General features: G+C 38.0%; 2 protein-coding genes across 3 annotated transcripts; both read right to left on the reverse strand.

Moving 5' to 3' along the window:
• Positions 1 to 3,760, reverse strand: MS3_00001020 (uncharacterized protein). Its single transcript, XM_051208556.1, has one exon. The coding sequence runs from the start codon at positions 751 to 753 to the stop codon at positions 373 to 375; it is 381 nt and encodes a 126-aa protein (XP_051070071.1). The 5' UTR covers positions 754 to 3,760; the 3' UTR covers positions 1 to 372.
• Positions 3,761 to 7,530: 3,770 nt separating this feature from the next.
• KIF4_3 (Kinesin- protein 4) lies at positions 7,531 to 14,899 on the reverse strand. 2 transcript variants are annotated; one of them, XM_051210126.1, is made up of 6 exons: positions 14,467 to 14,899; positions 14,145 to 14,429; positions 12,858 to 13,068; positions 9,212 to 9,569; positions 8,070 to 8,206; positions 7,531 to 8,026 (listed from the first exon to the last, which is right to left on the reverse strand). In XM_051210126.1, exons 2-6 carry the CDS (start codon positions 14,254 to 14,256, stop codon positions 7,894 to 7,896), a joined length of 951 nt encoding a protein of 316 aa, XP_051070072.1. In that variant the 5' UTR covers positions 14,257 to 14,429; positions 14,467 to 14,899; the 3' UTR covers positions 7,531 to 7,893. The 2 variants fall into 2 exon arrangements, with proteins under 2 accessions (XP_051070072.1, XP_051070073.1); XM_051210127.1 differs by lacking the exons at positions 7,531 to 8,026; positions 8,070 to 8,206; positions 9,212 to 9,569 and adding an exon at positions 10,538 to 11,212.
• Between the last annotated feature and the right edge of the window lie 1,159 nt (positions 14,900 to 16,058).

The raw sequence follows: 16,058 nt of genomic DNA on the forward strand, positions 1-16,058 counted from the left end.
AATTTAATGATGTATGTTACAGCAGAATGTCGATTCTGTAAACAGGCTTCGCAAAGTAGTGCCAATAGGATATGAATTCCACTTATTTATTCTCTATAAAAATGTAGTGATCTGATTTGACTAGTCAACAGTTCTTTATTTTGCTTATTCTCGCTCTTTTTATTTATTTCATAGGCATCGTCATCTGAAGTTTCTAAGATTAATTTAGAAACTCAAATATGTGAATTGGAATCTCAACTAATGACAGAGAAACGAAAATCTGAGGAGAATGTAAGTTGGAATGATAAGTTTTCCACTGAAACACAAGTACTCGAATCCATTTGTGAAGTTCTTAAGTCGACGTAAAAATCCTATACCATTTGGAAAGATTCATCAATTGGTCAGTCTGGTTAGAAAAGAATAAAAAGTACAACCTACTTGTCTGAATAGATATTTCAAAGCTATTCGTGCCTCTTGGATGCTGTGTAGTTGGGATAAACGAGATGAGAGTATTTGACCAGTCGAATGAGGTGAACCGGAGGCATCTGTCAACGATATTTCACCGGCATCCATAAGTTTTTGTTGCAAATCGCTAATCACTTGTGTTTGACATTGAATCGATTCAGTTAGACTGTTCATTTCTTCAATATACATATCATAAGGTTTACCATCTTGTCGGCAACTTTCCATTCTGGCTTCGATCGTGCGCAATCGATCACACAGTGTTTTACGTGAATCCATAAACTGACTCAGATGATATCTAACAGTATCCATACTGATTTGGACATCTAAATCTGTTTTGACCCAAGCACGAACTCGTGCAGCCAAATCGAATCTAATTAATGGGATAAGAATTTAGATAGTTTAAACTATGGAACGAACATTTACACTGAAAGTCACAAAAGAAGTTGTGCTTATAAAAGAACTGAATATAACAAATACCGACATGCACGTAGTACAAGTATCTGGTCAGCATAATAAAACTCGAAGCCTGACACGCGGAAATCGATATATCATGGGTTAACTGTATGTACTCAAGTATCTTATTGAGAGAGTGATGATAAACTCAAAAGCGAATAGAGCTGAGATCAAGCAAAATGTAGAGAAATTTTGAATGATGACGGTGAGTAACACATTCTGATATTGATAAATCAAATTCAAAGGTCGGTATTTTTTCACCGAGTTTACAACACTAACGTAAATATGCAATATTTTGAAGAAACATACCATGAGCATATAATTAGTATGGACATATATCCACATCCAGTTACATACAGGTTAGTCGTGTTTCAGTCTAATCTACATGATAACTGTAAAATGCACAGAACAGATAACTAGTCATAATTCACCACTGAAAAGTAAATGATTTTCCAGGAAATAGTGAAAATAACATCATATCAAGACGCTCTTCGACGCATTAATTAACCTGATATATTTGTGTGTTTCTGTTTAATTTCGATATGCTAATCTAGAATTGATGAAAACACTCATATCAATGTGTATTTTTAACCTAAAGAATTCGCTAGTTATTTCTTTTTGAAAGTGTACAACATCATGTTCGGTAATTGCATCAAGCTAATTCCATCGTTTATGATGTCAAACATGTGGAAAGGCAAGCCTCGAAATAAACTAGTGTTAGATCTCAGTATTTCCCCCGAAATGAAATTCGATAAATAAATAGCAAAAGAAATCGAAATAATCAAATGGTAATGATAATAAGAAAAACTAAGTACTGAGAATATTTAGGGAGTTGCATCCTCGCAGCTGGGTGATTTAATCATGGGGCTTTCACAGTCTTTCTTGATAACACGAACTTCAGATAGAGGTGAGCTATCGGAATTTCTCTAAATGACCTATCCTGTCAGCTTTGCTCTTGATTGTTGTCAGTCTTTGATCGATCATTCCTTATGTGTTCACCTTGATTTATTATAGCTTCAAATGAGTGATAAATTGATTCTGTTTTGAAAAATCTCTTGACTACAAATTAAACTGAGAACTGAGATTCTAAATAATTTTCTGGCCTTCCTTGTGTTGCCTCAGTCCAAGATACCGTTCCACAGTCAAACGCGTATACGCAATTGCCATCATACATTGACGTAAATGAAAATACGTCGTGACCTTTAACACGTAACTGGTGTTCATGTAAACAAAGAGTAAGATCGGGGCTATCGTGCCAGATGTACTTTTTATTACAGTTGGAGCAGTCTATTTTTTACATGATATCCAACTTATTTTCTTAGATCATTTCATTTTATCGTTTGTATAATATTTATCGAAATTATTTTGCAGGTTTATGAGCCATACCTATACACTAGAGAGCCTCAAAAATCAGGTTGTACTTTCTGATGTCCTTCATATATAGTAAAATAATCGGCTTGTGGATTTCTATATTAGATTTTGAGCTTGTTCATGAGTTTTATAGATATTTCTTAATATTGCGTGGACAGCTGCCCTTTGGGAAGAATCACCAGATATTTTTCTACATCTAGCTTCTTGACGACTGATTCCTACTATGACTAACATGGAGCATTGTACACGGGTTCTAAACTAGGACTAAATGACTGAATCCCCGACTTTTCGAGTTAATAATGCTTGTGATAGACAGTAAATTTGAAGATATTTTGACCAAAATTTATGCCAGTTTTAAACAATCATATAAAGCAGATAGACGTGGGATATTATAGTTTATATCATGGCCTATCCTTAGATGGACAATCATTAAAAAAAGCCAGAAAGTATTTGAATGTTGTTTGGTACTAGAATGGGACGCAATGAGCATCCACGACCACACCGAGGATTAGGCTTAAGAACTTAAAGTCTCGTGACAAGTGCTTAGCTTTTGGACTAGTCCTTATTCAACAGTTTTTAATTTTTCATATTATTCAATAAGCGATATTGAGCAACTATCTAGCAACACCTTATAACCTATACAAGTGGACCCGACTAATCCACGACCTTCACTGGAATTCTGGGAACTACCTCTCGACGTTAGTCGCTAGTGAGAACAAGATTGTTATTATTAGTATAAAGGACAAATGTACATTCATTCACAAAATAAAATACTTTCTTACTTTTTAGCATTGTTCCCTTCTGATACACATTTATCACGTCCATTTCTAATAGCCTTTCGACATAACAACAATTCTTTAAGTCGACGTTCAGCAGCCGCAGCAGCTTCAATACGGCGCTTTAATACAGCTTGTTGCCGTTCGTGCACTGAAACCATACGAGACATTTCACATTGAAGCCGGCGATCATGTTCTTGAAGTTTTGTCACCTACATAAAATGATCAAAATTATATCACAAAAGCTTTAAAAGATTATCTGAATAACAGTCGGAGCGTGTCTTATTAAATAGGATTTCTTGAAACTTATAATTTAAACATTTGACGAATAAGGTGATTTAAGTGACTATTACGCATATTCACCCCACTAAGAATAGTCAGTCAGTCAGTAACAACGTAGAACTTCGTACGTACGTACATCAGTTCGAGTTGCCACACCACATTAGCACAGAGATGCACTTGTCGATTCAAATCCCGTAGTGGTAGAGGTAATAAGAGTATAAGCAGTAATCGGGAAGATTAGGGTTTGGAGATGTTATTTAAAGAGTATAATCCAGTGAAAGAAATTTGGAAAGAGGAAAAAAAGGGACATGAAGAATTCAGAAGATTAGAATTTGGGAGAACACAGAGAGTGGATGCACCTGCGCCATTGCAAACGATTTTGAGCCATGTCATTCAGGGTCTCTAACCATCGGTTGCTGTCATCTCGCGGTCCCCAACCAGGAAGTCTACACCTACCAACATGACTCAGTTCACTTGTCAGTGACTTCATGGACTTGTGCCATGTTTTGGTTTGGCCGCCCCTAGCTTTCTTCCAACCTACTCCTATACCACTGAACATAGCACGTCGAGGCAGTCGGTCGTTGGGCATACGTAACACGTGTCCCAGCCATCTCAACTGATGAAGTTTCACTACGTCATCAATTGATTTGCCATCCTTACCTAGTACCCGTTTCCTATCAACTGTGTTACTTACTCGATGGTCCCATGATATATGAGCAATGTTTCGAAGACACCTATGATCAAATATTAGTAACCTACGGATATCCTCTACTCTTACCGGCCATGTTTCACTCCCATAAAGTAGGACGGAACGAACTGCTGCGCAGTAAACACGTCCTTTGGTTGATAGACGGATATCTCGCCTACGCCATAAATGACGCAAGTTGGCAAAAGCTAATCGAGCCTTCTGTATCCGTGCTGAGATTTCGTCACACACTAAACCACAAGGGCTGATGAGACTTCCAAGATAAGTGAAGCGGTCGACACACTCAACTACTTCACTCCCTATCACTAGTTCGGGTGTCGATGTAACCCAATCCTGAAGCAACATTTTGCATTTCGAGGGAGCGAATCGCATCCCGAACATGCTTGCATTGTTGCTTAGAGTGGCCAGAAGACTCTGCATTTTGTCAGTGTCTTCACCAAATAAAACGATGTCATCAGCATATTCTAAGTCAACAAGTGAACCTCTTGGTAGAAGTTCAACCCCTGTATATTTAGATGAGGAGAGTGTTATCTCTAAAAGTACGTCGACCACAAAGTTGAACAAGAATGGGGAGAGTGAACAGCCCTGACGAACACCACTTGAGGTGATCAATTCTGATGACAGTTCGCCATAAGCTCTCACTCGACCAGTTGTGTTCGAGTAGAGAGCCTTTATAAGGTTAATGTACTTCTTTGGTACTCCTTTCAGTGACAAACACTGCCATAGAACCTCACGATCAATCGAGTCGAATGCCGCCTTAGGGTCGAGAAATACTACCATTGTGGGGCGTCTGAATGTGTGTCTGTGTTCTAGAACCTGACGTAGTGTGAATATCTGATCTATACAACCACGTCCAGGTCGAAAACCAGCCTGGTTTTCTCTAGTCTGCTCTTCACGAGCTTTAGTTAGACGTCGAAGTATTATTGAAGCTAATATTTTAGACACTATATTAGTCAAACTGATTCCTCTGTGATTGTCACAAGAGGACTTTTGTCCTTTCTTAAAAACTGGCACAATCAGTGATTGAGACCAGTCAGATGGGATTACGTCCAGTTCCCAAATTCTACCTAAGACCTCGGTTAATCTCATTGCTAATACTGGACCACCATCCTTAAAAATCTCAGGAGTAAACCTGTCAGGGCCTGCTGCTCTCCCTCGTTTCAGATTTCCTATGGCTTTTTCAACTTCGTAAAGGGACGGAGGACCTACATTAACTTGCCATTCAGGTTGACTGGAGATCGTGGGAAACCGAAGTGTGGCTGAAGGCCAGTTGAACTGATCCCTAGTGTTCTGCCCATCGATCCGATCTCCTGGATTGAGAATGTATAATATGTCCATCTTTCTCTGAGATTGTTTCGCTAACAGTCGGGTTCCTAATACCGGTTCCCTTAACAAGTCTGAACAGTTGTCTGCTATTACCTATTGTCGCTGCCTTTTCCACCTCTCTTGCTTTCGCTACCCACAACTGTTCGCGATCATTAAGTAGGCTTCGTATCAGCTTGCGCTTAAGCTGACTCCGCTCATCGTTATGTTCAGAGACAGATGGAATGAGTTTTCGAGCATCTATCAGTGCGGTAGAGGCTGCTCAGATCCAGTGTTGCTCCTTAACCTTATGGTTTACCGTACTAGCAGATATCACTGCTGTTTCCACAGCTTTTCGGATATCATTCCATCTGCCTCGAGGTAGGCATCACATACATGACTGCCTAACTGTTTTCCTATTTGTTCCTGAAATATACTCTTAGCTGGACTATCATCAAGTAGGCCCCTAAGAGGTTTCCTTGTAGCGTCTTTCCTACGTCCAGTAAGACACAGACAAATACGCGCTCGCACTAGAGCATGATCTGAATCTAAGCATGTGCTCCAGAATGAGTGACAGTGTTCTATCGAACCCCTCCATCGGTGGCTGATAGCGATGTGATCCAGTTGGGTCCAACGTTGGGACGAATTAGGGGTCGCCATGTTAAAAGATGTTTTTCCTTATGCTTAAAGTTAGTATTTGCAAGGAACAGGCGGTTATCTGAGCATAGCTGCAACAGACGGTCGCCATTATCTGTTCTTTGAGCCACGACACCATAAGATCCACCTAGGTGTCTTTCCTTATCACTTAGTTTGCCTACTTGAGCATTAAAGTCACCGGCCACTATTACTACATCCGAGCGCCTAGCTTTTCGGAGAAGGTCCGAAAGCTTTCTGTAAAACTCATCTTTTACATCATCTGAGCTGCGGTCAGTGGGAGAATAGGCAGAGACGACGAAGAGGCAACGACGAGTGTCCCTATCTTTCCGGATTCTTACTGTTCCGTTCAGTCGGACAGCGCACAAACGACTGTCTATTGGGATCCACTCTAAGAGAGCTAGTTCTGCCCTAGGACTCAATGCTATACCTACGCCGGCGAGGCCACGGGAAGCAGAATCAGGGCTTCCAGATACACGAAGCGTAAATCGAGTCGGTTCTTTATTTTGGCATGGTGAGGTCAAATGAATGACGCTACTTGGATCCTGTATGCGCGTTTCGGAGACGCAGCACACATCGATGGCGCGAGATTCTAAAGTTTTAGCTAAGGAAGCCTGCTGTCCTATTTGGCAAAGTGTTCGTACGTTAAAAGCTCCTACGTGTAGTTTAGAGCGTGGTTTCAGGAGACCAGGAATGGCGTTCCACGTACTCGAATCGTTTGCCCTAGCGGTGCGAGGTGATAAAGAGATGTGAGGAGGGTTAGTCGGGAGGATAAGAGAAGTATTAGGAGGTGTAGGAAGGATTTGAATGTGACCACCTTGGTCTCTTGTGCTGTTACGGGTATGAGGGCTGATGTCACTTCCCGGCTGCCCACACCGTGGAAGGGTATTTCTTGAGGGACCTGAAAAGGAAATTGGATTAGTGTTGGTCTTGACGACCTGGGAGCGTGACCGCAGAGCCCAAGGGACAACTGCTTGAGGCCGGTCGCGCACGGCCTTTTGTGGAAGGTTTTTGACGTGTTAGCTCCGTTCTTCAAGGGGCCTTACCGCCGGAGACGGAAATCCGTGAGGTAAGGTGAGGTGTGCATTTTTAGGGTCGACCTTTTCTAACCCCACCCCTCCTTGTGGGAAGGCAGCATCGCTGTCATGCTGGTTGTCCGAGGGAAACACCTTACTGCTGTCACACCTCTCTACAGTCAGCAGTACGACTTCGCCCTCAGACCTTGAGTTGCTGCTTTTAGTCTTACCGTTCGCCAATCGACCTGCCTGGCATGGTAGAACCTGCAGGAACATATGTTCCAGCCAATATAGCTCGGTTGGGTCATCACGATAGGCAAGCCCGATCACCGCGTCAAGGTAGCAGCTTCGATCGGGCCACTAAAAGAAGAATAAATTGAAGTGTGATAAAATAAAGTGGCACGATGAATTTACAAATTCTAGGGGTTATTGAACTTAGATTGGCTAGTAGGCAAAAACTTGTTAGTAAGGGGATTCACAGTGTAATCATGATTTAGTTCAGTCAGTCAGCTATAACATATGACCAGGCACATATATGCATCGATCCAAGTTGCCATAATTACTTAGCACAACAAGATCAACACCGAATTCATAGAAGCAGTTACTTCAATGGTAGTAATATATTCGACAAAAGATTGCGTATAAGGATATGACACAGGGATAAATAATTGGTTCGTACAAATAAAGTAAAGAGTTCCAATCACACAGGATTGTAAGCACTCTATGCTGATATATGGGGGATAACTAGAACAATAAGTAAAGTAGGTTTTATTCCTGATCATCTCTACAAGTATCACACCTTGATATAGAGATTTTGATACGAAAATCAAAAGAATAACAGATTAAGGGGTAGGATAAGCAAAGTGATAAATATATCCGAAAAATCATTTCACCACGAACTTACTTTATTCGACTCATTATAAAGTTTTATCAATCCAGTTAGGATATCTTCCAATTCTTGAATATAACTAATCAGTTCAGGATATTCATTGAATTTTTCTCTAACAAATTGATTTAAGGAGCTGTAATTATATTTTTTTTGTTAAAATAAATATGAGAAATTACTTGAGAATGGATTCGATTTTCTGGAGTTCAGAAATTACAGTATCATGTAGATGATCAGTATCGAAACGATTTCTGTATAATTCCTGCATTTGTTCGACAATATGATCTAATTCTGCACAAAGCAGAAGCTTCTCACTCTATAATAAATGATTATTTTTAAAATAAATACATGTATAAGTTAAAAATCTATTTATTACGGCAATTTGATTGGGATAATAAGAGGGGTAAGCTATTGAATTAAAGCGTTAAACAATTGAGCCTCTGGTTCAAACCTCGTTCCACCTACATCAATTTGGGCAAGCACGAGGTATTATTAGTCTTCACACTTAGAGTATAGTTCATACCGAATTATCTGATGAATGCAATAAATTTATTTACAGGATTTATAACTCGAGAAATTTATTAGAAAAGTATTCAATCAATACCCATCAAGTTAACAATTTGGTATATAGTTTAGGTACATGATTAATAGACTATTTTTATGTCACAACTATATAACAACTAGCACAGGACATTGAGGGACGTTCCGATCAGTTGTCCGATGCAGACCTAGTGACACTTAGGTTTAACTTATTGGCGTATATAGACCTGATTTATTGTCTGAAGGTATCGAATATTTAGCTATCTTCATCATTTATGTGAATTTTCTATTGATCGTGTTAGAGAATTTCAATGAACGTTATTTAGAGAACGGAGTTGAAAAACACTGCAAATCAATCTATGCAGTTGGAAAATTCTTTAGAATTCTAGAAATCGAATGCACTTGATGTCCTTCTCTAATCCAAATTATCAATAATTTTAACATATTTCCTGACAGTATCTATGACTTCAGGATCGATGATACTAATCCGGGAAATAACCCCTCATTTTCGTAACTACAACAGAATTGAAGGTAAACCACTTGTTGCATTCATTTTTCTCCAATTTTTTTCACTTTTCAAGTTTAACACCCATGAGGGCATAGAAACTGATCAGTGATCATCACAAGTGTTCAACGCACCAGAAATTTAGAATATCTGATTATGATTGTCTTGGGGTCATGATGCAAAACTTGAAAATAATAATCACAGAAATTTTTAATCCAGAGATAAAGTAAATGAATAGAATATAGTGATTATAGCAACTTGATACAACTTACTAACCTCTAACTTTTTATTTTTATTCATGAGATTTGTAACTAATTCTGAAGAAAAATGACTGTTAGTAGAATTATTATTAATCGCAGTAGTAGTAGTAGTAGTAGTAGTAGTAGTAGTAGTAGTAGTAGTAGTAGTAGTAGTAGTAGTAGTAGTAGTAGTAGTAGTAGTAGTAGTAGTAGTAGATAATGGTTTAATAATTGTTTTTGGACAAGGACTGAGTAATGGAAAACAAGAGGAACCGTTAGCTAATCGTGCTTGTAATTGAGCAACCAAAACACGCAGTTTAGCAAGTTCAGCATCTTTAGGATCAGCACGATTTAAAATTGGTTTATTTTTAATTAAACGTGCTCGATCTGCATATCTGAAATAATACAAATACATTACTACAAATTAAGAGAGAGAATAATGATTGAAATATTGGAATAACTGATTTTAAATTAACTTACATATAGTTTAGCCCCATAGGTTAATAAATAAAACATGACCACTTAGGAAAGTTATGGAATAACTTAAATTAAGAAAAAAATAAGAAATAGCCAAGTGATTAAAGCCGCTGAGTGGTTAGTCAGTCAGCAAATATTCATTGACACAAATAGCCATAATGAATATTAACAGGAAATTAGCAAGATACACAACAAGGTCGGAGTAATAGTAGTAAAACTATGACCCGACCGTAGCAGCTACATTGATGCGGTGGCTGGGGCTTTTCTATTGTGAGGACTCAGTCAAGATATATTGGCTAGAAAATTTATTTTTGAAAGTCCTAACACGTTAATCTGATTAACACAGTAGTGGTAAGACCAAAAAAATTCAGGTTTTGGAGGATGGAAGGTGAGATCAAATGGTTGGCTACACCGGAGTTTGGGGCTAGTAAGGTGTCCAGCAAAAACCAGCATCCTCAAGGGTGTTGCCTTCCCACGATGCAAGGAGTAGGAAAATCTTGACTTATGTCTGAAGGTTTTACGGCGACGGTAGTGAAGCTCAAGGTACAAAGCTAAAGCATTACACAACTCACTTAAAAATTAGCGTCTAGTACTTGTGTTGGGACCCGAGAAACAATAAATGGTAACTTGGGATCCTTTTATGAACCAATACTAAACGTATATTTTTATTGTATAATTATTAAATAACTAAACTGTTTATATTCATGTTCCTCTTATATTATAAGCTTTATTTTGACTTATGAACCATTATTTTATGTTTTACCATTCTTGAACTATGCTCAGTGTATTGATTACTACCTCCCTCATTCACAGCCACATCTGGCCAATTCTTGTACAAATGTTGTTTCATATTTTATTGGTACGTTGTGTTCGGTTTGATTGGTATATAAACTGAGTATGTTTGAAAAATAATGATTCATATCGCAGAAGCTGAGACTTGTGTTCTAGACTTAACTGACCGGGTTAGGCGGAAATCGGGACTCTAGGTTGTTATCACGTGTTTTACGCGTCTTTTGTCCGATCGATAAGTCACTGCTCACTAAACGGCGGTCACAAGTTATAACAACTTGTCTTTTGAGATTTGCAGTCACGCCCTCAGGTCGACAAGGCCGTCTCCACTCCTTTAGCTTCTATTTCAGATTCCTAACTAGATTGCCATCCACGATGAAGACAAACGGGAAGTGTCAACAATTCACACTATAAGAACGCATGAGTTAATAACGGCGGCCTGCTTGAGCATCTGGGCTACCTGTTCCTGCCATCTAGATATTTCAACAAGTTATCTATCTTTGTTTGTTTTAATATATCATTATGTCTATTAATCGCACAACCTATACTGCTGCGTTTCTGAAAAATGTACAACCTTTCGTTATTAAAGTTACAAAAAGCTCAAAAAGAGAGAATATGGTTGCTGGCAATGTACAACGAAAAGAATGTACATCATTCCCATGTTCACTTACTGGACTGATAACACCTAGCTGGCGACCATTCAGTATTTATCGCGAGGACCGACCAAGAAGAAAGAAACGGAAACTTGTTGAAATACTTTGTGCTGAGAATTCTATATTGTACCAATAATATAATATTGAATAAAGCTATTAATAATAAAAAAAAAATAATAATAAATAATGTCCAGAACGAAATCTCAACTCCTAATGTTGTTTTATATTTTTACTAACACTATCTCTTTCTGTAAGACATTGGTATTGGAAGAGACTAAACGTAGATAAAATGGTTTGAAAAGGAATGAATTAGCAGAATAAAAAGCATGAAACGGTATTGAAGCTCACGATCTACATGAAGATAGACGATGGATACATATGCACCAAAAATACAATTGAGTTTTAGTGATGTCGTACAAGGTCTTCGATCATTGGTCGGTCAATTTCACCTACTTTAATTGAGCATCTGGATATTACTACTCAGACAAAATGTATGCTTTAAAGCCGAGTACATGGACTTGTACTTGGTAAATTGAGTAACACTATAACAAACCACTGAATAAATTAACTGGCGGAAAACTAAGTGTTGGTTAAAAGAGTTGAAACTAGAAATGTTTACAGAATAATACAGATCACCGAGCAGACCGCCCCATATCACTATGCTAACATGGCTAGTCGAGGGTGTCATATATTATGTAGCTTTAACATTTTATTTGGCAGAGAAAATCGGCGAGATTCTATAATTCGAAGTACGGGTCGCGCATGCTGAACAACGGACTGGATAATGTTTAGGTTGAATATCAGATATTGAGTTAAAAAGTGGTTGGCCAGTGTGATGACGGCCCACGGGTGAACTCAAGGAAGTCCTAAGGAGCTCAAAAAGAGCCGGAGATATTCCATACAATCACCTTTTGGAAGAACACTCCAGAGTCTTGACGTGTAGCTTCTCTATTGGACAAATGCTAAAGAGCACTGTATGCGGGATTGAATGATTATAATGATGATTTCACTTTTACTAAAAACTATAAATACCTGAGTTTTGTACCATATTTGACACTGGAATAATATTCCTTCTCACTCGTCTTGTCATTTGCGACTTGGAAGGTTCTAGGGTTCGGGTGCTCACGCAGTACGCGGTATATCAAGTATCTAAGTTCTAGATATAACAACCAGGATATTAAGTTCATCCATTGAGGTAGTCATGGTATGTATTACGCTAACCCAACCAATTTCTTCGACATCCGGTGATATTTAGGGGACGTCAAACAGAAATTTGATACCAGCCCATAAACTCTATTATTATCGGACTATCGTAATCCAAATCAATGGTGCACATGGGCTCCAGTATCCTGCGGGAACAGATGGCGTATGAACCAATTGTTGGTCACGGGCTTCCATGGGACTGCATCTCCTTACGATGATCCACTACCGTGTGGATCAGACATTCAGGTCGAAGGCTCGGGGAGTGGCCTCCTAAGAAAACCACCTGCTTCGGTTTGGGCACCCGAGCAGTATCACAGCCCTCACACATATCGAATGAGATTTGTGTGGCGCATATGTATTTGGTGCCTCCTTGTATCAATATCTATGTGTTAAAATAAAAATAAATAATTAATCCTAGGTGCGGAGAGTGGCCTTCATCCGTCTTTTCTAGTGTATAAATACCTTACGTCAAACTTCAACACAAGTCAGAATAGGTTGAGCTTAGCAACAACATAAAGGTGAATTAAATATGGAATATACAACACTGAAACAACAACTCACCGAAGTGTGTTCAATGTCTCTTCCATATTTATATCTGCAGGACTAACACAAGCAAGCATTAATGTGGTACTATTCCCGCCCAACGAATCTTGAAGTAGGCGAGTTAAACGTGGATCGCGATATGGAATATGCGATCGTTTCTTTGCGTCCCGTTCGCATAAAGCACTTATTACATTACCAAGGGCAAGCAATCCTCTATTTATATCGATACCTGTCGGAAATGTTTAAAGAATAACACCATATCAACTGGGCTAAACAAGTTAATTAAAAAAAACTACAGAGATCCTTAAAACTAGTTTTCCAGTGAAGATAAGTCACCTAACTCACTCACCAATTTAAATTTTAAGCAGAAAATCATTCTGTATGATAAGGAAATTTCGTTGAGCAAAGCTTCAAACTATATGGTTTAAATTAAATGTGGTCAGTGACAAATCTTCACTCTTTTTCTCACTCAAGGTTACAAAATTTAAATATATTACACCTAATAATTTAACGCTTTTTTGTAAATCTTCTATTGTTAATTTTCTATTATCGTTATGTGTTGAATTGACTCGCTTACACCGAACTCGATCTTAATACAGAGAAGACAGTAGTGACAGGACATCAGTAAACTATACACATCTACTTCCATCGGCCGTCTCAAAGAGTTAATACAGAACAAACTCCTACACTGGATACACACCCCTCGATAATAGTTGGATGTTTCTCCAGAACCACGAATTAAATGGCTTAACTACTTCCAAACGAGTTGCCTGTATCCCTAATTGCACTTCGTTAATCTAACACTTAAATACGTAAAAAATATGACACACTTAACTTTTTCACTCTGTAATTTAAGAAAAGTAAGGAGAGTATTCCAGTAACATCACCCTACATTCGACCGGTGTCATCACTAAAGAGTAAAATTTTCTACAAACGCTCATATGCTTTGCAAATGACAACAGGGTCTTTGATAGGATGGCAATATCGTTTAACACGCTTGTCGAAGATAATCTCGTGAAACTTCTCAATCGACTGAGTTAAATGCCACTCACATGTTAAAGAGCATAGAGAGTCCGTAAGTATGGGGATGAATTCTACTGTGTCAATAACACATTGCTTACTACCTGGGCCTTTCCAAGCGTAACCAAACCTGATGTGATGAAAAAAGATTGAATGTCGAGTAACTACTAATTAATCTGTTTGGCAAGACAAATGAAGAATATATTTATGTCGACCACGTAATAAAAAAACGCCACCAAAAGATAACAGTACAAACATCCAAAGATACGTATAAAATACACATACCTTCTTTAAGTCGGTCACCTTCAGCATGTGTTTTCTCAATTCGTTCAGAGCCAGCTAGGTCGACTAAATGTAATTTAACTGTTAATGTACCTCCTGTATTCTCCCCATCCATCTCTGTTATCTTTGGCCGCAACAAAAAACATAGAGTAAGGATGGTATGACTGCGACTGGATCTTAAATTCCGCCCCCCACCGTACTCGCAACGCTTCTTTTTGTTGAGCCACAGTGAAGAAGATAAAGAACTTCTTCCGGAGATGTGACCACTGTTTCAGTTAGGCCTGGGATCTATGCAGTAAACTCTAAATACGCAAAGAGGAAATACCTTAACAAGTTGATTCTCTTCACGTATTTGTAAGGATGCAGATACATCTTCGCCTAACAGATCATGTATATCCTCTTTATATATCTGGGAAATAACTTAATACAAAGATGTGTATATTACCTCCAGGAATGAAACCTTCACTGTATACTCATACTCATAATTTGGCATTTTCTCAAATAAATCCTTAGTAATTCGAGGAACAATACCAGTGGATTCTTTTACCACACTTTCGGAGATACATGTACCCATTGTATATGTTTTCCCACTTCCAGTTTGACCATAGGCAAACAGAGTAGCATTATATCCTTTTAGAATACTTTCAACCATTGGAAGTGCAGCCTTTTTGTAAACATACTCTTGAGAATCTGTTTCTTTGAAAACATAGTCAAAGCCAAAAAGCCTGTCATTTCCAATTATTAGCTGATTTTCTTCAGTTGGATATGACAAACAGGTCGAACTCCCGTCATTCACTTCATTGTCTGACAATGGTCGAACACGAACACCAACTTTCACACTTGTGTCCCCAATTCCCATTTGTACAGGGTACGGAAGTATCAAAGCGCTAAGAGCTGTTGACAGATAATAATATATTCCTAGCTATAGAAGTTTTTAAACAAAACTTTCAATGAAAAACAATAACATCAATCGGAATGTTTTTGGTACATAACAGAATAGAAGACATCATTTAGTGGCTACAAACTATCAGGAACATAGTAACTCATGAAAACTAAACATACCTAATTGTCGACGTTTAATAGGAAAGAATGCATTTATGTGAGAATTGAAGTAACAGAGAATTAAGTAACATTCCACTCGAGAAAGTTTAACTGCTGAAAAGTTTGTAAAACCTGAAGGAAATGTGAGCTTAAATTATGTGTAAAATATATTGAACATGGACTGTGCAAACACTCGGTTTTATATATGACAGTTCTCTATATTTTTTTAGGTCGATTTTCAGTATTACGAAAAACCTGCTTTGTCTCAAAGCATTTGCTAAAGAAGTTCGTGATCACAGCCAAAGTAAAATTAAAGGTTTCTAATAGAACATCACTAACATAAGAATGACAAACAAACATATACATGTAAGCTCTAACTTACTAGGGGGATAATTTGGTAGTTAAGGTATCCTACATTTACTTACCAGGTCACATATTTGTGCATCGCTCCACCTATTTCAGTTTGGATAATTGAAATGACGTATATGAAATGACATATATATGTATGTATATATATATATATATATATATAAGGTCAAAGGTCATTTGTTTTTACAGTCAATAAAACATTAAGAATGGGTGGTGTAATAGTGGACTGGAGTTCATAGACAGATAAGTGGTGTGAAAATCTTATAGCATATAAATGATCCGTGGATTTAAGAACTGAAAACTTGGGTTACGTAATAATTGATTACAATTTGAAGAGGTCACATAATTACAGAGGATTAAGTGAGTAGATGTAAGTGACATTGTGCTGGAATAAATCTGTAACTAAATTTTAAAAGTGAAATAAATTATTACATAATCCATCTTATTACTTGTTCATTCCATGGATTATAAGGAGTTCATATTATTCTCTATCTATATTTGTTCTAG

Source organism: Schistosoma haematobium, chromosome ZW (assembly GCF_000699445.3).
Source record: "Schistosoma haematobium chromosome ZW, whole genome shotgun sequence".
In the NCBI taxonomy this organism is placed as follows: domain Eukaryota; kingdom Metazoa; phylum Platyhelminthes; class Trematoda; order Strigeidida; family Schistosomatidae; genus Schistosoma; species Schistosoma haematobium.